We start from the raw sequence: 22,961 nt of genomic DNA, 5'->3' as shown, positions 1-22,961 counted from the left end.
ACGAAAGGGAGGTGCAAAAAGGCATGTAAAGCTAAGACAAGAGCTGAAATTTATCAGTACATTAATTGGAAAGCAATCCTGCCCCTTGTCAGAGCAAATACGCTACACCTAGGGAAGTGTGTGGGGACCTTAATGCTCATGTATGGACACGTCAGTGAAGAATTGCGGTGCTGGATGTAAACAAGCAGGTGAACCGTGGCTTTTGGATTCGGGTAAGTTTCCATCTTTGCAGAGGAAGGGTATGTTAGGTTTAAGCCAGTGGGTCAAAAGGATAAATTCCCCTTATTTTAAAGTGCACTTATCATTATTACATGTATGCTCTACTAGCGGGTGCTTTTTGTTACAACAGTATAACGTTTTTATAATTTATATGGCACATGTTTGTTGAACCCTTGCTCACACAGATTTACTGTGGCAGAATGGCTCTCCTGGGCTAAAACCCGTACATGTGTGGCTTCGCCCAGGAGAGCCGCCAGAGGGCGTGCACGGTGGGGAAGCCGGTGGTCGTGATCGCATGCACGAGCGACAGCACGTGTGTACGCACAAATCCCTGTGCTGTCAGAGGAGAGAAGACAGATTGTGTTTCTACAAAGTAGAAACCACGATCTGTAACCTCTCCTAGTTAGTCCCATCCCCCCACAGTTAAAACACACAATAGGGAACACCGTTAACCCCTGATCACCCCCTAATGTTAACCCCTTTTCCGCCAGCGACATTTACATAGTAATCAGTGCATATTTATAGCACTGGTAAAGAAAAAATATTGCGCTTATTTGAAGTGAAAAAGCAGCGATCAAAAGTGTAATACCACACAAACAATGTACAAAGGAAAAGAGATTGCGCTAAATAAAAAAATAATATTGAATGAATAAAAACACGTGAATGTTCATATTAATGTACATAGATAAGTCCGCCCGCAGGAAAAATATATGTATATATCTCCCAAGTGTATATGGAAACCCACACAGGAAAGTGATTGACAGGAAAGAACCTCCACCGCAGTCAAATCAAGCCTCTTACCGAATGGAGTTGATCTCCAGATTAAAAGAGATCAAAAACAGCATGGTAAGAGATGTGGATAAAGGTGTCCAATATGAAGCCCAGATGATGGAAACTCGTGATTCGTATCCTTAAAAGGACTCCCGATATGCCATCCGATGGCATGTAGGAATAAAAGAGGCTCACATAGTGTAAAACCTTAATTTATTCGTATAAAAATAAGTGAATTGCACTTGCATTCCATTAAAATTTGCAGAGCATGAAAGCTGGCCAGCTTAAGCGAATACAGCCCGTATCCGGGTAGAAGGAAAACGCAGTGACGTCAGAATGCCGCCTCCCTACGTTTCGTCACGACAGGACTTGGTCACGGGATGAAGTTTTTATTCATTCAATATTATTTTTTTATTTAGCGCGATCTCTTTTCCTTTGTATATTTATAGCACTGATCGCTCTGTAAATGTCAATGGTCACAAAAATGTGTCAGGTGTCCGCCGCAACGTCGCAGTACCACAAAAAAACGCAGATCACGGCCATTACTAGTAAAAAAATATATAATGAAAACGCCATATAAATGCCATAAATATCTCCCATAGTTTGTAGACGCTATAACTTTTGCACAAACCAATCACTATACGCTTATTGATTTTTTTTTCTCAATTTTCTAAATTAGGATTTTTACTATAGCAAAAAGTAAAAGCTATTGTGTTTGTGTTTTTTTTTTTTTTTTTTAGTTGTCGCTTTTTTTGTTTTATAGCGCAACAAATAAAAACCAGAGGTGATAAAATACCACCAAAACAAAGCTCTGTTTGTGGGGGGAAAGCATTTATTTTGTTTCGATACAGTGTCTCACGGTCACGCAATTGTCAGTTAAAGTAACGCAGTTTCATATCACAAAAAATGGCCTGGTCATAAAGGGGAGGGTAAATGTTCCTGAGGTCAAGTGGTTAAGGCCTCTTGTACACTAGAACTTTGAAAAAGCTCAGTACAGCCTACGTGGTGTTGTTTTTTTTTTTTTTTTTTTTTTTCCCCTCTGATCTAAAATGCAGTCCATTGCTAAAATGTGCCTGTACACACAGATGTGTAAATGATCACTGCTTTTTTTTTAATTAAAACAAAAATCTGCATTTCTTGATCATTATGCACTGGTACATGCAAATGCGTGTGAAAGGGGACATATTAATGATTTTTTCCTAGGAATGGTGTGTGTGTGTGTAAATGTTCACATAAATATGCGCAAAACAAACACCTGAAATTACGTCCAAAAAAGGGGGGAGAGAGATTGAGATTGTACTCTGGAGGGGGCGGGTGAGGCTGACTCAGGCGCTAATGCTACACTGAGAGGCTGAGCCAGCTGCTGATTAGGTATGTGGGTGGATCTTTAGGCACCCTTGCCCGTGGATTGAAATTTAACCGATCCCTGCTGAATCAGATGAATTTTGTTCCATGTATGGCCGGCTTAAGGGAGGTTACGGAGTGTACAGAAGGCTTATGCCGCGTACAGACGGTAGTCTTTTTGTGATAAAAAAAAAAACGTAAATTTTTAAAAACGTCATTTAAAATGACCGTGTGTGGGGGAGAACGTCGTTTTATGTCTTCTGAAAAATGACAAAAAAAAAAATTTGAACATGCTTGAATTTTTTGTGTCATTTAAAACGATAGTGTGTGGGCACTACAACGTTTTTAAACCAGCACATGCTCAGAAGCAAGTTATGAAGCGAGCTTGAATGGAACAGAGTGCCGTCGTACATGCTGAACGTAACCACGCTTTGCTAGAGCATTTTGAAAAAACGATGGTGTGTATGATACGTCGTTTTTAAAAATGAAGTTTCACATAAAACGTCGTTTTTTTCTATCACAAAAAACGACCGTCTGTACGCGGCATTACTGTTTGGTAAGGGAGGTTGATTCTTTCTGAGAGGCAAATGAAGGGGGGGGGGGGGGGGGTTACTAAGTATAATGGAGGCTTAAGCTGTCCATACGCAGCCTGTTGGCACCGACTGGCTAAACGAAAGAAAACAAAACATTTTGTAACGTTAACGTTTTTTATTTTATGATATTATATTTACAGATCCATTATATCTCGATGTATTATCTTGCACACTTTATCACAAACCGTAAAGTCTTCCATCCTGGAGCGGTCTTGGCAGTTTACAGCTTCCATTGTCATCGTTTCTTTGTCATTTTTTACCGGATTTGTTTACGGGTTTATTTTGTTTTTTAATAACAATAACTTTTGAGCGTAAGATTTGTTTTTATGGCCAACAATTTTCTGCCTATTGCGAGAACATCAGTCTGTTTCTACTCGAGGAGGATAATAAAAGCCATAGAAGTTTACAGCCCCCGCGGGTTTGCTTGGGAGTTTACTTATTGTGAAATTTGCTGGATAATTATTTAATATGGCGAGCAACGGAGTTAGGCGAAATCTGCGTATTAAATATAACGACTATATGAATAACTACAACCAGAGATGATAAACAGTCGGCTAACATTAGATTCACACTCAAGTCGACAAAAAAATGCGATGGGTTGAGAGGGTTTAAGAAGGATGGGTTTCCCTCTATGCTTAAGTGGTTACATACACTTTACAAAAATTCAACTGCCTTCATTAAATAGTGGGGTTGTCTGTCTGGGTCCCTTTTCACTGCATAGGGGCATGTGGCAGGGATGCCCCCTCTCTCCGCCACTTTTTGCCATTGCAATGGAACCAGTAGCTGAAGCCCTCCGCACCTCTTTGGAAATCAAAGGTCTCCGCATTGGCTGGCTGGAGGAGCGGGTGGCCCTGTATGCAGACGATCTGCTCTTCTTCCTGAATGATCCAAGTTTATCCCTACAAGGGCACTCTTCGGATACTGAATGAATTCTCCGCAATAACAGGCCTTTACGTGAGCTGGACCAAGTTGCAACTGTTCCAAATTTTCCCTGGAGCGAAAGCCCTGGCTTCCCTTGATATGACGTTGCAATGGGGGGAGAGGTTCAAATATCTGGGTGTTTGTTTGCCGCATTGCCTCTGAATTTCTTGAATTGAATTTATTGACAGTCCTCTCTAATAGGGCAAAACCTGAGGCATGGGAAAATCTGCCACTGTCGTTACTTGGTCGCATAAATCTCATCAAAATGAAAATCCTGTCCAAATTTGCCTATTTGTTTAGAAACTCCCCTTACTGGCTACCTAAAATGTTTGTTTTTTTTTTGTTTTTATTTGTTTACTAAATTGAACCAACTTTTTTCCTCCTTCTTATGAATGAATGAATGACTTGTATAGCGCTACTCATGTGAACTGAATCGCCTCTGGGCGCTTTTTCCAGCCAGAGTCTGCTTGGCTAGTGCGGTCATTTTACCCCGTAGGATCGTGACATGCTTGGGACACACAGTCATACACACAGAAATACATATATATACTGGGCCGATTTGGACAGGATCCAATTTACCTACCAGCATGTCTTTGGAGTGTGGGAGGAAACCCGAGTACCCGGAGGAAACCCACGCAGGCACAGGGAGAACATGCAAACTCCAGGCAGATGGTGTCGTGGTCGGGTTTCGAACCAGCGACCCTTTTGCTGCTAGGTGAAAGTGCTACTCACTGCCTTATAGAGCCCCGTCTGTCCCACTACACATTGTCCACCCTCATTACACCTTTCCCTTGTTGTAAAGGTAAACAATTTTTTTCCCTAAATAGCTTCCTTTACCTTGGTGCAGTCCTCCTTCACTTACCTCATCCTTCCATTTTCCTTTTTAAATGTCCTTATTTCTTCTGAGAAATCCTCACTTCCTGTTCTTCTGTCTAACTCCACACAGTAATGCAAGGCTTTCTCCCTGGTGTGGAGAAAGCTTCTTGAGGGGGGAGGTGGCGAGCAGGAGTGTCAGGACACCCACTAACACACAGCTCCTTTCTCTATCTGCAAAGTGGAGAGTGTCCTGACTCCTGACACTCCTGCTCGCCCCCTCAAGAGGCTTTCTCCACACCAGGGAGAAAGCCTTGCAATACTGTGTGGAGTTACAGACAGAAGAACAGGAAGTGAGGATTTCTTAGAAGAAATAAGGACATTTTAAAAGCAAAATGGAAGGATGAGGTAAGTGAAGGAGGACTGCACTAAGGTAAAGGAAGCTATTTAGCGATTTTTTTTTTTTTTTTACCTTTACAACCCATTTAAGGAGGTTTGACACTTTCTGACTGCTTCAAATATTACCTGGCTACCCAATTGGTCACTGCCCACTGGTGGTTTTGTCCAGATGCTACTAAAATGGCTATAGTTTTAGAGGTGTCAGTACGATCTTCCCAGGAGGCTTTACAGTCTCTTCTCTTTAGAGAAGCCAAAGCCCATTTATTCACGGACTCCATCCACGCTCGCCACCCTTAAGGCTTGGAGAGTGAGCTCTAGTTTCGAATCCCACTCTCCACAAAAGTTACCTCTGAATACCCCTCTCTGGTGAAATCCCATCTCATTTTTAACTCCCTCCCAGACCCCCAAGCCTGGACTAAATATAACATTAACCTGGTACCACATCTGATTTGATCAGGGCAATCTGATTTATTTTCCTTTTCTCTGTACAAAATGTAAAATTTCTGACAACTTTTTATTTTGATATTGGCAGCTTTAATGCCTTTGGCAGCCAGTTTTCCCATTCCACAGTGTCTATATCTATGTCAGCGCTTGAGAAAGTGATCAGGTTTGCTTGTTCGGATAAACCAAGGTCTGTTTTATATAATCGCCTGTACATGACCACCTTGTCTGATCTGGACTCTGTGTGGCATAGGTGGTTAATGGATCTCCTGGACCTAGATGAAGATGATTGGTCAGACATATGGGATTTTCCCTTTTTAAACATCTTGTTTCACTAAGACAGGCTTATCCAAGATTCAAGATAATACACAGAGCTTGCTTCACTCCCTACCGAGTTCACAAAATGGCTTCGCCCTCTCCAAATGGCTGGAGCTGCAACCACCCCATGGGAGACGTTACCCAAAATTTTTGGTCCTGCCCGGACATTACCCAATACTATGGGAGTCCATAGTTTGCCCTTTTACTACAGTCTCTGGTTTCCTGTTCACACCTGTTCAAGTCGAATGGAAGTAGGACCGATGTTGCAGGACAAAGTTGGATGGCAGTCGTAAAATCATGTCTTACCGGTGTGAACCCGGTCTTAATGGCACAACACACACCTTTGTTTTGCACTCTTCACCTGCAAGAAAACGCATAACAAAGTTCCATGCGTTTTAGTGCAGTGTGATTTTTTTTTTTTTTTTTTTTTTTTTTTTTTAAGTTTTTTTTTTTTTTTGTGTGCTTTCTTCATGCATAGGGCAGCCCATAGAAATGAATGGATTTCCCTATAAGTGCTGTGCAAAAACACACACTCATCACATCTTCAAAGGTGCAAATGGAGGCTTTTGTTCTGCGCACCGCCCGCCCCCTTCGCTTTTTTATTGGCAATTAAAAGCTTACAAAAACACTATCGCCCACGCAGGGACTAACCTTGACATAACTCGCCGATTACTTTTTTGGGGGGGGGGGCATTTGGTGAGATATCAGGAGTCTTAACAGACCCCTGACATTTCCCCTTTTGAGACAGGGAAAGGGACTAGGGACACAGATTCCCCAGTCTCTTTCACAGCTGCACTGAAAATTAATGGAGAGGAGACAGCGGCTCCTCTCCCTTCATAAGTTTCAGTTATGTGAATGTACAGTCGGTGATCACTGACTGTACATTCGGAAAACGAAGGAGCCGGATTTACCAGCTCCTACCTTCACTCTCCATCATGACAGATCGAGGAGGTGGAAGGGGACACGGAGAAGAACTTACTCAGAATCTGCGCCGACCTAAGTTTAAGTGTATTCTCAAACAGAGATACACTTAAACCTATCTAAGATACGACGGCTTGCGCCGTCCTATCTTAGGGTGCAATATTTAGGCTGGCCGCTAGGTGGCGCTTCCATTGCGGTCGGCGTAGAATATCTAAATCACTAGATACGCCTATTCACGAACGTACGCCCGGCCGACGCAGTACAGATACGCCGTTTACGTAACGCTTTATCAGGCCTAAAGTTATTCCAACAAATAGTTGGAATAGTAATGTTAAAGTATGGCCGTCTTTCCCGCTTTGAAATTCGAAAATTTGACGTTGTTTGCATAAGTCGTCCGTGAATAGGGATTTACGTCATTTACATCCACGTCGAAATCAATAGGCCCGTGCGGTGTACTTAGCCGCAATGCACAATGGGAAATGTAGGCGGACGGCGCATGCGCCGTTCCCAAAAAAACGGCAATCACGTCAGGTCAAAGCATATTATCATAAAACATGCCCCCTCAACCTATTTTGAAATGGGCGTGCTTGCGCCCGCCGCATTTACGCTACGTCGCCGTAAGTTAGGAAGTAAGTACTTTGAGAATACAGTACTTGCCTCTCTGACTTAAGGAGGCGTAGCGTAAATACGATACGCTACGCCGCCTTAAAGTTGCGGCAAACTACGTGAATCTAGCTAATAGGATAACATTGAGCTGCTTAGATTTTTAAGCCAGTGTGCATGGAGCCTTAAACAACAAAAATAAAACGTTTGCCTTAATGTGACATTAGTGCTGGTGAAGTCCCTCCCTGCACATTCTGGAGTGTTTATTTGACATGGGCTTAACCAGAGCAGGTAAAGGGATTTCTTTGTGCATTGGGGTTATCGTGTAAACGCACAAATTGGCGCTGTAATTGCCGCCTCTAATCTTGGAACAGAATGCACACTAGCCATGTGAGCTGGAAGACAATTGGCCAAGTGGGGTATTTGTGGGGTGAGCGCTCACACGGTCACTTTATTGCTGTTTCTGCTAAACAGTAATTATCCAAACCCTCGGCAGCTTTACACTGACACGGCTGCAATTAGTTCCACAATTAGAGCTTTTCATGTGGGCATCTCTGCACAGAGAAGAGGGCTGCTCCCTCCGGCTGGCAGCAATAAGGTGCTTCTTCTCAGTCCAATCAGAGGGAAATTTCAGAGCACAGTGTCTGCCCGGAGCAATCGAAAAAAAAACCTGTGAAAATGTCCATGTAATGGCTATTCCATTCCTAAACAATTCCTCGTTAAACGCTCGTCACCCCAACGAGCAGAGCAGAAATATTTCTTAATTGGCGAGTAATCTCTGCACACATTAGCGCTGGGAGTCCAAGGGCCGCCTCTGCCCACCACTTATTATCTGCATCATAAAGCAGAGCCCGGCTCGTCTTTTTGTAGTAAAATGATCAGTTGAGACTGGCCACAGCTTTCATATCTCCTGCCTCACCTACAAATGATAAATTACAGGGACGTGAAGATGTAATGTACCCATTTGTTGTCACATAAGTGTCCCTCTATCACCGCTCATGAAAATAATTAGTTCTGTGTTTTTTTTTTTTTTACAAGCCCTGGAGTTCCTGAGTGTCGCTCACAGAAAACGGAACGCTGAATACATATATATCCACTTCAGCTCCAGGCCTTTTTTTATTTTTTTGTCATTTTTGTTTACCTGTAAAAAAACAGTATATTTTGCTAGAATATTTGTTAGAACCCCCAAGCATTTTTATAATATATATATATATATATATATATATATATATATATATATATATTAAAGCAGAGGCCTAGAGATTAAAGGAGGGGGACACGGGATGGAGGAGGGGGACACTGTGTCTCCTCCTCGTCCTCCATCCTGTGTCGTTGTCGTCCTCCTCTTCCTCCTCCTCGTCCTCCATCCTGTGTCGTTGTTGTCCTCGTCCTCCTCCATCCCGTGTCTTTGTTGTCCTCCTCCATCCCGTGTCGTTGTCGTCCTCCTCTTCCTCCTCCTCGTCCTCCATCCTGTGTCGTTGTCGTCCTCCTCTTCCTCCTCCTCGTCCTCCATCCCGTGTCGTTGTTGTCCTCGTCCTCCTCCATCCCGTGTCTTTGTTGTCCTCGTCCTCCTCCATCCCGTGTCGTTGTCGTCCTCCTCTTCCTCCTCCTCGTCCTCCATCCTGTGTCGTTGTCGTCCTCCTCTTCCTCCTCCTCGTCCTCCATCCCGTGTCGTTGTTGTCCTCGTCCTCCTCCATCCCGTGTCGAGAATAGAGAATAAATGAGTGTGTCGCAATTTTTTATGTGACACAACCTTTGCACAGCGGTTTTTGAAACAGAATCTTTTGCGAAAAATACACTTTTATGCATTTTAATGCAAAAAAAACCCCACAATTTTTTGTAAAAAGTGATGTTAAAGGGGTTGTAAAGGTAATATTTTTTTTTTCTTCCCTAAATAGCTTCCTTTACCGTAGTGCAGTCCTTCTTCACTTACCTCATCCTTCAGTTTTGCTTTTAAATGTCCTTATTTCTTCTGAGAAATCCTCACTTCCTGTTCTTCTGTCTGTAACTCCACACAGTAATGGTGTGGAGAAAGCCTCTTAAGGGGGGAGGGGGCGAGCAGGAGGGTCAGGACGCTCTCTACTTTGCAGATAGAGAAAGGAGCTGTGTGTCAGTGGGCGTCCTGACTCTCCTGCTCGACCCCCCCCCCCCCCCCCCTCAAGAGGCTTTCTCCACACCATACATCTGCAGTAAACGTGAACAATTGCCAGCAAAAATATGTAAAACACCCATACTTCTGCGGTCACATGGGGCGTGATGACGTCAACTTGTAGCTCCACCCAGTCTGAGTGAAGCTACTCGGTCCCCCCTACAGCTCTGCCCAGGCTATGTACATCACAATGATGTCTACTACTTTTACAATGTAATATCTAGGTTGTAAATACATTTTGGTAAACTTAATATGGATTTATACCCTTTGTTGCTATTGAAGAATATATGTATGTCTACGTTTTTTGTGCCCGTTGGTCCGCTTTAATGGTTGCGCCTCTTCACTCTGCAGTAACCAGAACCAGTCATGACAGAATCATCCAGCGACTCTGACACCTATCTGCGCAGTCGAGCCAGCAGACGCGGCCCCCTTCGTGCCACCCACTCGCATTCCAGGACCGGAGCAGCAGCAGCGGAAGTATCGGATAAGATTTATAAGTTGGCCAATACGCTGCAGGTGCTTGATGCTGTACTCCACCCTGATATATCCGAATCCTTCCTCCTGATATTGCACTACATTCCACCCTGAAAGCCGAATCCTTCCTCCTGATATTGCACTACATTCCACCCTGACATCCAAATCCTTACTCCTGATATTGCACTACATTCCACCCTGATATCCGAATCCTTCCTCCTGATATTGCATTACATTCCACCCTGATATCCGAATCCTTCCTCCTGATATTGCATTACATTCCACCCTGATATCCGAATCCTTCCTCCTGATATTGCACTACATTCCACCCTGATATCCGAATCCTTCCTCCTGATATTGCATTACATTCCACCCTGATATCCGAATCCTTCCTCCTGATATTGCACTACATTCCACCCTGATATCCGAATCCTTCCTCCTGATATTGCATTACATTCCACCCTGATATCCGAATCCTTCCTCCTGATATTGCACTACATTCCACCCTGATATCCGAATCCTTCCTCCTGATATTGCACTACATTCCACCCTGACATCCAAATCCTTCCTCCTGATATTGCACTAAATTCCACCCTGACATCCAAATCCTTCCTCCTGATATTACACTACATTCCACCCTGAAAGCCGAATCCTTCCTCCTGATATTGCACTACATTCCACCCTGACATTCAAATCTTGTCTGCACCTTCTCCTGTACTTTTTGTTTTTTAACTTCTTTCTCCATTCCTACACTTCACCTTGACATCTTCCATTTCTACATCCTAACATAACCAGCTCCTCTCCTTCTCTCCATCCTCACCTCTGCATCCTTCCACTCCATGCTGACATGACTCTCCACTCTTAATATTCTCCTACTCCCTATCATTCCACTCTGACATTGCCCTCCTCTTTTCTCTGCAGGTCACCCTCCATTTCTCTCCACTCCACCCTGACATCATCCTTCCCTCTTAATCCATCTACTTTACCCTGACATCACCCTCTGCTTCTATTCACTTCATCTTGACACAATCTTCACTCCATTCTTGCTATTCCATTCTCTGCGCCCTCCCCCTGATACCACCCTAGGGTTGCTATCTCTCCATTGTAAATGGATTTGCCCCTTTCGCTCTCCACTCCTGCCCCCCTAATTGAGATCTGCCCCCTCCTATGATAAAATGAATGTCTTATACTTGAATGTTTTCTCTCAGCATGTTGCAGTCGCATACTAGGTCCATAGGAAGGAGGATGAAATGCTACTAAATGTACTAATATAATGGAAGGAAGATAAAAGGCTACATCTACCTGAATTCTCGCTCACTCTAATTGCAGCACATTCATTTACATTTCCTCACCTCCATCTTAATTCTTTCCTTAATTACAGCACATCCCGTTATATTTCCTCACATCCACCTTAATCCTCTCATCCTTCTAATTACAGCACGCCCTGTTTTATATTTCCTCACTTCTAATCATCTCATTTACAGCACAATTATCTTTGCCATTAAAATATATTGTCTTTCCTTCTAAGGACACCAGTCGTAATCTGAAGCAAGTGGACGAAATGCTTGGGCAGTACAGGGAATATACCTCTGACCAGACAGAAGCCATCACATCGGTAAGTTTTGGAGAGATGCCGATCTGGTACTGGTGAGTTTGCCACATATGCACAGGTCATAACTTGGGCCCCTTTCGAACTGGGGCGGCGTTGGCGGTAAAGTGCCGCTTTACCGTCAATTTTGCTGCGCTTTTCGGTTGCTAGCAGGACAGTTTTACCCCAGCTAGCGGGCGAGAAAGGGTTAAAAACCACCGCAAAGCGCCATTGAAGATGCGCTTTGCCGGTGGTATAGCCGCAGTGCCCCATTGATTTCATTGGGCAGGAGTGGTGGAGAAAGGGTATACACACCGCTCCTTCACCACTCTAAAATCCTGCTAGCAGGACTTTTTTTTACCGTCCTGCAGGTCGCTTTGCAGGTGCTATTTTTTTAGCGTTCTAGCGCCTGCAAAGCGACTCAATGTGAAAGGGGTCTAAAGGCAGGATTATCTATATCGGGGATATGCAATTAGCGGACCTTTTAGCTGTTGCAGAACTACAAGTCCCATGAGGCATGGCAAGACTATGACAGCCACAAGCATGACACCCAGAGGCAGAGGCATGATGGGACTTGTAGTTTTGCAACAGCATGGGGTCCACTAATTGCATATCCCTGATCTATATCGATCCCCCACCATTCCTCCACTCAACCCCTTAAATCTCTCTCCCCTCCATCCTGACATAACCCTCCCCTTTTTTCTCCACCTGACCATGACATTCCACTCCTGAACATTCTGACAGTTTCTCTTTTAACTAATTAATTGGCATGTTTAGAAGGAACATTTGGGGCAATAACCAACCCTCAGCTGTAGTTTTACAAAACCTTCTATATCTGTTTCCATTTAGAGTTCTAGGTGAGAAGTCTTGTTTCAATACATATGTAGGATTGGCACATATTGTGTATGGGATGTATAAGTTACCAGAATTGTGTGGCCTGGGCAGAATATAGATTGGTGATGGTGGTCAATTTCCTCAATATAGTGGGCCCCAATGCTGCCCCTGATAAAAGGGCCATACATAATATTAAAGGTTTGCAATGCTACAAACAACTGTGGACACACCACAGTAGATGGTCAGGAACTACAGACCAGAGATGGTAGATGATTGGGGATTAACTGGCAGATACGGTCAGACTGCAGACGCATTACAGGAGATGGTGTGGACGCAAATGCTTCAGGAGATGCCCAAGACAGCAGACACTATTGGAGGTGGCCAGGGATGGCAGGCGCACGGTGGGAGGTGGCCAGAATGGTAAATCATAATTGTCATAATAGATCCTTTACATATACTGATCCCACATTGGGGATCCCTACAATATCCCATAACATTTAAGACAAAATAAAATGTATACAAATGAATGGACTGCTCAGAAATGGTAAGGAAGGCTAAAAGAGAAACTTTTAAATGGAAACTGGGAAGAAAAAAAATCTGCTCCAGCCTCTGATGCTTTTGAGAGGCATAAGTGACTTCAGCCCATTGCAAGAGTGCTTTCTCATGGGATATTGAGCTCCCACCAGAAGCCTAAATCTGCTATAAATGTCTCCTTCTCTGAGTAAGCACGTAGGCAGAGAAAACACTGACTACTGACTGCTCGGGACTGAGACCTGCAGGGATGTAGGCATTAGTCAATGAATTATGGCTAAGACAGTGCACACGCCTTTTTACCCTTCTTATGATTGCGGACAGTTTGTGTTAGGACTCTGTAGATTGCAGTGCAGTCATCTCCTGTTCCTGTGTCACTTTCTGGAAAGATCTTTAATTGCATTTCTTGTCCTGATGTCACCTCAGATGAGCGTCAGTCCTGTGCATTAATACGGCAGGTCCCCGCTCCATTTATTCCACCAGCGCGCTCTCCATGGCCCAGTCTTGTCAATGCTGTTTGGACAGCTTTCATGGGGCTGACCTCCTGCGAGTAATTAAAGGGACCAGATAACAGAGGGGAAATAAGCTGCAGTCTGTAATTAGCTGTGATAATGAACTGCGTAGGAAGTGCGCTCGCTGTCACAGGAGGCAAAGTGAGGGGGCAGGTGACATTCCACCGGGCATACAGTAACACAATGTACCATCCTGGGAGCACAGCTTCCATCAGACTTGCCTATCTGTAAATGACATAGAATGCTGTGTGTGTGTGACCTTTTTATTTGCTCCTGAGTGGATTTTTTTTTATTTTGCTGAAATTCATTTATTAGAATCGATTTCAACAGCAACAAACTTGTGTTTGTCCTTTTCTCTATGTTGAATGTAGACAACCAAGCGAGCAGCATTTTGGGAGGAGCTCGGCAATGGCAGCACCCATATTTCTCTTTCCTTTATAGGGTCAGCCTGCCCAAAAGTGTACACCCCACAGATCATTGGTGTAATTTAATACATGCAGTTTTAAAAACATTAGTTTGGTGCTGGTTGCACTTGTTGGGTAGGTGCAGCATGGTGTGGTAGGCAGAAAACACTAGTTTTGCAAAGCATGTTGTATTGCAACAGCAATTTTTTTATTTATTTCCCGAAAGCTTTTATTGTCAAAGAAACAAAGTCATAGCAAAGTGTTAAAAAAAAGTGTTACTGAGTTTTACATTTTTATACATTGAGTATTATTAGCTACTATAAAGCATACATAGGGGGGGGAAAAAAAAACCCCGACCATTCAGGGCAACAGCAATTTAATAGTATAAATGGGCCCAACAGGAAGCTCATCCATCTGGTGCCATTTACAACTTTGCAGCGGACAGAAGACTCAGGGATGCCGATATCAACTGTCACAAGGCGCGAAGTGCGGCATTGGCCACTCTGACCCGAAAGGGAGGCTTCCTGAAGAGGTAGATGTAGACCCTGCTCTCTCCCTTCTCCACCAGAACCTTTTCCTGTCGCTTCCACTGTACGGAACAGACGGGGAACCTGTCCCTAACTTGTCCACTCGCATCAAGTGCGCCAAGCCCAGGAGCCAGGGTCTTAAATACACTCTTCCTGACACAAGATAGCCACCAAAGTAACATGGGGTGCAGCATTCCATCGGATAGTTGCCTCCTTGTGACTGAGGAAACCATAGAGGAACCATATGCACTGCTGCTGCGTTCGAAAGCCACCTGCAGTGGAGAATATAGAATGCACCTGCCTACACACGCCTAAGATATAACAATTTGCCTTCTGTAGAAGTAAAATGTTTAAACTGCAAGAAAATCTTATTTCATGCTAGTTGCTTACACATCACCGGCCCTGATCTTTGCAGTATCAGGGCCTACAACTTATACACAGCAATATGTAGTCTAAATGAGACCTCCTAAGGAACTTGCATGTATATGGAAAATAAACCTAAATCAAAATGGCATAGGTGAATACAACTAATTTCACTTGCAGAGAAAACTGTGCCCTGGGCGTAGTATAAAGTAACCAGATCTAAAGCAATATTGTCCAGTGAATAGTAAACTGCACCGGTTAGGCCTTGTGCATACAGTGTGTATGAATTTACGTAGGCTCTCACAAGATCTGCTGATCAGTTTGTGCTAGCACCACTGATTACACATTGTTGACCTATATATGTCGGCCGTGAGCAGTGAGGGCCAATAAAGTTCATTTGCGCTGTAAACTGAATGTGAAGGTTGCATGCATAAAGTGTACGGTCAGGATTTTACATGGGATGTTGCTGTGGCAAGACCCTGTCACATGACAGTTGTACACAATGGATGGCTTCCTTTTGTCATCCATTCTGTACAATTGTTTTGCTAGCTGTGATTGGTCAATTTGATCACATGGTACAGACAGGGCCAATTAAAGCCCGTCATTTACCATGTGATTAGCTTTGACCAATCACAGCTAATTGCAACAAAACAAACCTGATCTTGTTTCATTCACTGAACTGCTTGCTTATACTGTAGCAATGTAATTCTATGCTATAGGTAAGCATAATGTGTAAAAAATGTTGATCATTTCTCCAGAGTGATACAATGTGTTTCATGGTAACAACATATTTCTCTGATCACACAGTGTGTTTTAAACAAAAAAAAATAATCTAATTTTAATTATAATTTTATTTTTGGGTACTCTCACCAGTCGGTGTCCCTGATCACTGACACAAGTTATATGATGATACTGTACTGCACTGGTGACAATATGTAAAAAAAGAAAAAAAAATGAAAATTTTTGTTGTGTGTTTTTTTGTTTTTTGGAAAATGAAGAAGAAAAAACCCAAAAAATTCACATCTTCAAAAAACCCACCATTCCGCTTACTTAATACCTTGGATTATCCAATTTCCAAAAAGGGGTAATTTTGGGGGTATTTCTATTGTCCTGCCATTTTAGGGCCTCGAGAAATGAGTCTGTCAGTACATCAGGATTTATCAATTTCCAGGTATGGAGTCCACAAACTATGCTCTATAACTTTTACACAGACTAAAAAATATATACTGATTTTGGTTATTTTCACCAAAGAAATGTAGCAGAATACATTTGGGCAAAATTTATGAAGAACAAATATTTGCAAAATGTTAAAACCATAACAAAAATAAATAAAAAGTGTGTATGTATATGTGTGTATATAATATATATATTGTACATCATTTTTTATTACATTTTCATATATTTTTTTGGTTTAGCAAAAAAAAAAAAGCCCCATTGGTAATTAAATAGCGCCAAAAGAAAGCTCTATTTGTGTGAACATAATGATAACAATTTAGTTTGTTTACAGCATGGGTCTTCAAACTACGGCCCTCCAGTTGTTCAGGAACTACAATTCCCATCATGCCTAGTCATGTCTGTGAATATCAGTGTGTTACAATGCCTCATGGGATGTGTAGTTCTACAACAGCTGGAGGGCCGTAGTTTGAGGATCCCTGGTGTACAGTGTAGCATGATCGCGCAATTGTCATTCAAAGTGTGACAGCGCTAAAAGCTGAACATTGGCATGAGCAGGAAGGGGGTAAAAGTGCCCTGTACTGAAGTGGTTAAAAAGTATAAGCACTTACTTTTAATGTTTTACATGGCTGCAAAAGGGGCCAGCCAGAAGTGATCCAGCAGGACTTAATTTTTAGACTAAAGTTCCACTTTAATTCAGTCTTTAGTTTTCTAAGCACAGAATCCTTTATATATTAAACTTCTATAATTGAACACATTTTCTCCTCCCATACAGCTGAAGGGAAATCTGGAGCAGTCCATCGACCATCTTAGAAGTCAGCGTCTGTCCCGTCTATCTGGAGGAAGGAGCGCTTCTCTGTCCAGCCTGTGTGCCAGTGATCTGGAGGCTCCTACAGGTATTTCTGGATTATAATGTCTATCAATCCCCCACCCCCATGCGCTGATCAAATGCAAATTTTTTAACAGCCAAGCTTAAGGGGAGTCCATCACTGGATTGACTACTCTTAAACTGGAATGGCCATAGATAGATCATTAGGTCGACTCCTCTTAAATTGGAACGGCCATAGATTTCAATCCATCTATGGCCAGCTTTAAATTGGACACGAAAAGATGACCTAAAGCTATGTAAACAGTCTTGCTGGGATTAACAATAATTCAATAATTTTATTTCCTAAGGAAAATGCTGCTCCAGGCTCCCTCTTGTGCCAGTCATTTTGCATGTGGCCCAGGATCTCTGCTGAATCAGCCAATCTAAAATGTGATCCTTCCTTTCAGCAGAAATTGCACAAGAAAATAAATGTAGTCTTTTTAGGTAATTGCTGGCTCTGTGGATAGCCATGGAGAGTTGTGGTAGAACTGTCGCTTAAGTGTGCAGGGCTTGATGGCCACAGCTAGCTGCTCACATGTAGCAGAAACTAACAGGGCTAATTGCTGTGTGAATATAGCCTTGCTGTCCTTTTGTGAATGATAGAATTTATACTGCACTTATTCAAGTCTTTTGGTGCTCTCTCCCTCCGAATGCCCTTCAGACCACTCCAGGGACCCACTGTGATGCCCATATGACAGAGAGCTTCCTCCAAAAGCTAGATCCTGGATAACCTGGAGTCCCGTGCTCCCAGCACATATTGAGGGAGATTTTCTAAAACTGGTGCACACAGAATCCGGTGCAGCTTTGCATAGTAACCAGTCAGCTTTCAGGTTTTATTGTCCAAGCTTAAAGTGGTTGTAAACTTTAATGTTGTATTTGTACCTATAGATAAGCCTATAATAAGGCTTGCCTATAGAGCAATGGTGAATGGGTTATTGTGCATAAAAATTCATAATACATAAATAATATTATATATCTCAAGACACATAGATATATAATATTATTTGTGTATTATGAATTTTTCTGCCCAATAACCCATTCACCATTGCTCTATTTTTGTTGTTGTGTACACACTTCATAGTTATTGCTGCAATTATTCACTCTGTCTATATAGAAGACGTCACTGAGTAGCGCAGAAGCCTTTTTACATTTAAGGCTTACCTATAGGTACTGTAAATATTTAATGAACATGCTCGGTTTAGGAGATATTTACTATAGAAGCAGCTAATGAAGTCAGTGGTGCATGTGCTCTGAAGCAATGGCCACCCGGACTGTTCCTTCAGAATCCTGTGCCATAAATGGTGGCTCCCCCTAGCAGTGACTTCACCGCGGCTCCGGCCAGTCACACAGCTGGAGTCCGTGGACCCAGGTGAAAATGGAAGCGGCCTCCAGCGATGAGATGGCATCGCTGAAATACTTAGTTTTCAGGTAAGTTTCACATAATGTGCTAGTTACATTATGGCTTTACCTTGCAGGTCTGAAAAGGAAAAAAAAAAATCCACCCAGCGGTTTACAACCGCTTTAATTGAACAAGCTGAAATTGGATGCTGATTAGTTACTATGCACAGCTGCACCAGATTCTGTTTTCACCAGCTTTAGAAAACCTTTCCCATTGTGTCTGAATGTTCTCATGGTAGTGGGGTTGATTTACTAAAACTGGAGAGTACAAAACCTGGTGCAGCATTGCATAGAAACCAATCGGCTTCTACCTTCAGGTTGTTCAACTAACATAAAAACCTGGAAGCTGATTAGTTTGTATGCAGAACTGCACCAGATTTTGCACACTGTCTTTTAAGGCTGTGTAATATCAAACAACTGTTAAAGTGGTTGTAAACCTTAAATTTGCACTTTTACCTACAGGTAAGCCTATAACAAGGCTTACCTGTAGGTAAAAAGAATATCTCCTAAACCTGTACGGTTTAGGAGATATTCCCCTCGCAATGCGGGCGGCGCATGCGCAGGAGGGATCCACGGCGGAAGATCCGGCAGCCGCCGGACCTTGCCGATTTTAAATCTCCCGCGCGCATGCGCGGGAGTGACGTCATCGCCGCTCCAGCCAATCACAGCGCTGGAGCGGCGCCGCTCCAGCCAATCACAGCGCTGGAGCGGCGATACCCGGAAGACACGCCGGAGCAAGATGACATCTCGCTCGGCGTGAACCAGGTAAGTGTCGTTCACCTCGTTTTGAGGTAAGTATTTCATAATCAGCTATTATGCGGTGCATACTAGCTGATTATGCATTTTGCCTTACAGGTAAAAAAAAAAAAAAAAAATTATATATGCGGTTTACAACCGCTTTAAGTTTTGTCTAGCATTACCGTTTCTCTTCTGTTGTCTGCACTTGTTCATTAAACTGTCCCTACCTTTTTATCTTCTGTCTCAGGATCCAGAAACCGACGCTTTCAGCCAACCTCTCCGCTTAAGGACTACACAGATGTGGGAGTTCAGAAACGGCGCCGATCTCGATCAGCAGTGCGGTTTTTAGATGAAGTGGGGAACAATGAGCAGGTGAGGCAATATGAAAAGATGAATAATAAAATGTCTCATTGGAACTTTCACAGCCATCAATAGGATCCATGTCTTTACCTGCCAAATGTCACCTGCAACTTTTTTTTTTAAATTGGGTTATATCTATAGTGTTACTGCACAGAATTTGTCTAAATGAAACACAAAACCATTTGGGCTCCTTTGACACTTTTAGGACTTATCCCACGTTTTGTGATGGCAAAATAGCATGACGAGTCGTTTCCCATGATTTCCAATGACAATCATTCATATTAGTATTCCCTGCACTACTTTGGTCCGATTTTGATGCCACTTACATAGGCATTCCCTGAAATCGTGCGACTTTGAAGTTGCAGTAGTGTGAAAGGGGCCTTAAGCAGATCCAGATCAAGCCGCATTTAGCCGCGTTTTGGCGTTTTTACATTATAGTGAACGTTTTTATTGAAAAAAGCCAAGAACCACTAATGCCAAAAAACGCGAATAAACTTCCATAAACAATGCGTTAACACTGCTTTTTCCTGGCAGAAGCACTGGCATTTTTTAAGCGTCCTGTGTGCTTGAGCAATAGCAGATTGAATATGTCAAAGGGAAGGAATGGGTGGAGTGCCTGTCATGGTATGAAAAATAAAGTTTTACTGTATAAATTTAAACGTTTCTATGCATATCAAGAGTGGAGATATTGGAATTAGCTGGAGAAGAAGTGCAGAACATGGGAGCGGTAATTGATACAGGGGAGAGAAATCTAAGCAAATGCTAAAGCATATAGGGGTTGATTTACTTAAAGCGGAGGTCTACCTGAAATCTGTATTTATTTTTATTTTTTTTAAAAGCCAGCAGCTACAAATACTGCAGCTGCTGACTTTTAAAAAATGGACACTTACCTGTCCAGCGCGCACATGATATCGGCAGCCGAGGCCGAGCAATCTCTCGGCTGCCCCCGCCGCCATCTTTGGTGAGGGAATCAGGAAGTGAAGCGTTGCGGCTTCACTGCCTGGTTCCCTACTGCGCGAGTAGTGCAGCGCACCCTCACTGGTCCCCGCTCTCTCCTAAGACCATTGTATTTCCCAGGAGGGGAAAATACAGTGGTTTTAGATCTAAGGGGGAGCTCTGCTGATTTTTATCATCCAATCATGTAAAAGAAAAAAAGCTGTTTTTTTATTTTCCTTGCATGTCCCCCTCAGATCTACAGTGATGGCACTTCCAAGTGTGCTTGCAGTGCACTTATAGTGCAAAGTGGATTTGCCTTTAGTAAATAAACCCCATAGAGTACTATCTGATTGTACAATTTCCTTTAGATTTATTAGTAACTGTGCAATGTAATGGACCACCCCCCCCCCCCTTTTTTTTTCTTTGGTGCTGATTTTGATAGTTTTTTTATATAGTTAACATACTTGCTTTCTAGGACCACTTTGAAGAATAGGTGGATTTTAAGTCTACCTACACTGAACTCATCCCAGCCCCCCCCTCTTACTCAGCATATTTCTGAATGGAACCTCATAACTGTAATACAATAAACTGTTCTCCGGCTGAAATAAACCACACTCTGTATGTTTACATCCGCTCATCTGTGACCGCCATTTCTGTACATGTGTGGGCCAATACCAACAGATTCTGTATATGATCTATTGATAATGAGGTTTTGTTTAAGATGCTTTTGGTTCTTCTATGTTTCAGCTTCATTCCCTGCATCAGTCCCTTCGTGATCTTAGCAGCGACCAGCTACGGTTGAATGATGACCTGGGCCGCGAGCTTTCTCGGAGAAACAGGTACACTTTTCTTTAGTGCAGACCAAATTATTGGCTTCCTTCTGTAAAACTACAAATCCCATCATACCTGTCTGTTTTTTGTCTGTTGGACCTCAAAGTGTCTGGCCACCATTCTTCTTTTTTTTCCTAAATTGTATTTGCTTGCTGTAAATATTAGTGTTGCACCAAAAATTTACATTACACATATATGTGCCTTTCATGTTGGTTTTAAATGTAGCCTGTGTTTTATTCAAATCTTTACTCATTATAACCACGCCAAGTACAGAAGCTATGGCATGGTTAGTTTAAATCCATCAGCTCCTAATCAGAGCAAGAGGACACTGTGCTGATGATTAAGTTGGCTGGTCTGGTTTTAAAAAAATAAATAACTTTTGAAATACAAAACTATTTCCTAAAAATGTGGGATGCGGATGCGCCCAAATCACTTCCACGTGAAAGCCCATCAAATTTAAACAGTCCAGACTATTGTAGCCACAACTGTTTAATATCCCTGTCTAAGCCTGCTGTTTTTTTTTTTTTTTTTTCTGCATTCAGCTCCGGAGGGTTTCCCCCCCCCCCCCCCTCATGACCAGACCATTATTAGCAATAAAGAAATCAGATCATCACAGAGTGGAGCTGTGGATATGAATTTAAAGAGTACACAGTGCCACGTCCTTGTAACTCAGATTGGAAAGAAAAATATATGGCAGTTGATGTACTTTAGAGGCGTATTATATTAAAAATTGAATGAAAAAAAATAATCTAATATATTAATGGGGGCGCTCAAAATATTAATAATAAAAAAACATTTGATTGTTTAGGGATATAAACACCAGCCTGCCCACACCATCTGAATTACTAAAAATGGTGTGTGAACCTATAGAATTTTTTTTTTGGAACGAATAGAATAAATTAATGAATGAATGATAGAGTGCACTAATATGAAAACGACGGGTAATTGTTGTGAAGCTAATGTGAACATGACTGTGTAAACCCAATTTATTATATTGACTCTATACCCAACCGAATGGGACTAGAACCATAAAGTGATGCTGCTTGGAAAGCAATAGCCAAAACAAAACGGAACTGTGAACCAGTCCTAATAAAGTTCTTAAAAGGAAATTTGTGCATAAACACAATAATAATGACAATCTGGGTGGTGGTTTTCTTGAAAAACATCCATTGAGGGAACCAATCCAAAACTTAAAGGAACACTAAAGGTTCATTTTTTATTAGATCAATTGATTGCTGTAAGCTAGAGCATTTAAATATCACTTACCTCGTTTTTCCTTTTGACCTCCAAAATCCAGTAATCCAGGTTTGAAAATGCCATTTCCTGTCTCTCCTCTTCTTGCTTTCCACCAGCATCTGAGCCGTTTTGCATGGTGGAAAGCAGAATGTGCTCACCCCCTCCCTATGACTACAGCCCTGCGTGAAGATGCTCTCTTATCCCTCACAGGCATGGAGGCTAAGCCTAATGGGAACTGTAGTTCCCATTAGGCCGTGATGTAGCAAGAATGAATGCGCACCGCAAACCAGGAAGTCAGTGAGAATAACGATTCAGGAGTGCTGGAGGTGAATAAAACAGCTCGATTTCAACAGGTATCAAACTAGTTATAATGCAAAACATTACTTTTTACTTTATCAGCTACTGTCAGACTTGAATTTAAGAGGAAAATATTTTTGTCTTTACAACCCATTTAAGTGACTTGCTACATTCACCTTCACCACAGTTGCAAACAATAAACGACACCCAAAAAGTGCTTAAGGTAAGGATGGCAGCTTACAACAGAAATGTTTACAAATCAAGAACACAATAAACAAATAACATTTTTAGTGTTTGCCTTTAAATGTTTGAGCTTTACTGCACAGCCCAGAAACTAGTCTAAAACAAGAGAGGCAAGCAAGAGGGCAGGACCCCCTTGATGCATAAAATTAGTACTGA

At 42.4% G+C, this 22,961-nt stretch overlaps 1 protein-coding gene across 1 annotated transcript in view; it reads left to right on the top strand.

Moving 5' to 3' along the window:
• The window catches only part of CEP128 (centrosomal protein 128), a 256,542-nt gene that overhangs the window by 22,835 nt on the left and 210,746 nt on the right, over nucleotides 1-22,961 (top strand). Inside the window, exons 3-7 of the mRNA XM_040333200.1 lie at nucleotides 9,844-10,008; nucleotides 11,495-11,581; nucleotides 16,674-16,794; nucleotides 19,150-19,274; nucleotides 20,946-21,037. Of these exons, the coding sequence (XP_040189134.1) occupies nucleotides 9,859-10,008; nucleotides 11,495-11,581; nucleotides 16,674-16,794; nucleotides 19,150-19,274; nucleotides 20,946-21,037 (575 nt within the window). The 5' untranslated portion in view covers nucleotides 9,844-9,858. The remainder of the gene's footprint in view (nucleotides 1-9,843; nucleotides 10,009-11,494; nucleotides 11,582-16,673; nucleotides 16,795-19,149; nucleotides 19,275-20,945; nucleotides 21,038-22,961) is intronic.

Source organism: Rana temporaria, chromosome 13, assembly GCF_905171775.1.
Source record: "Rana temporaria chromosome 13, aRanTem1.1, whole genome shotgun sequence".
NCBI classification, from domain to species: Eukaryota; Metazoa; Chordata; class Amphibia; order Anura; family Ranidae; genus Rana; species Rana temporaria.
The sequence above is the reverse complement of the archived record's forward strand: the minus strand, read 5'-3'. Positions and strand labels throughout refer to the sequence as shown.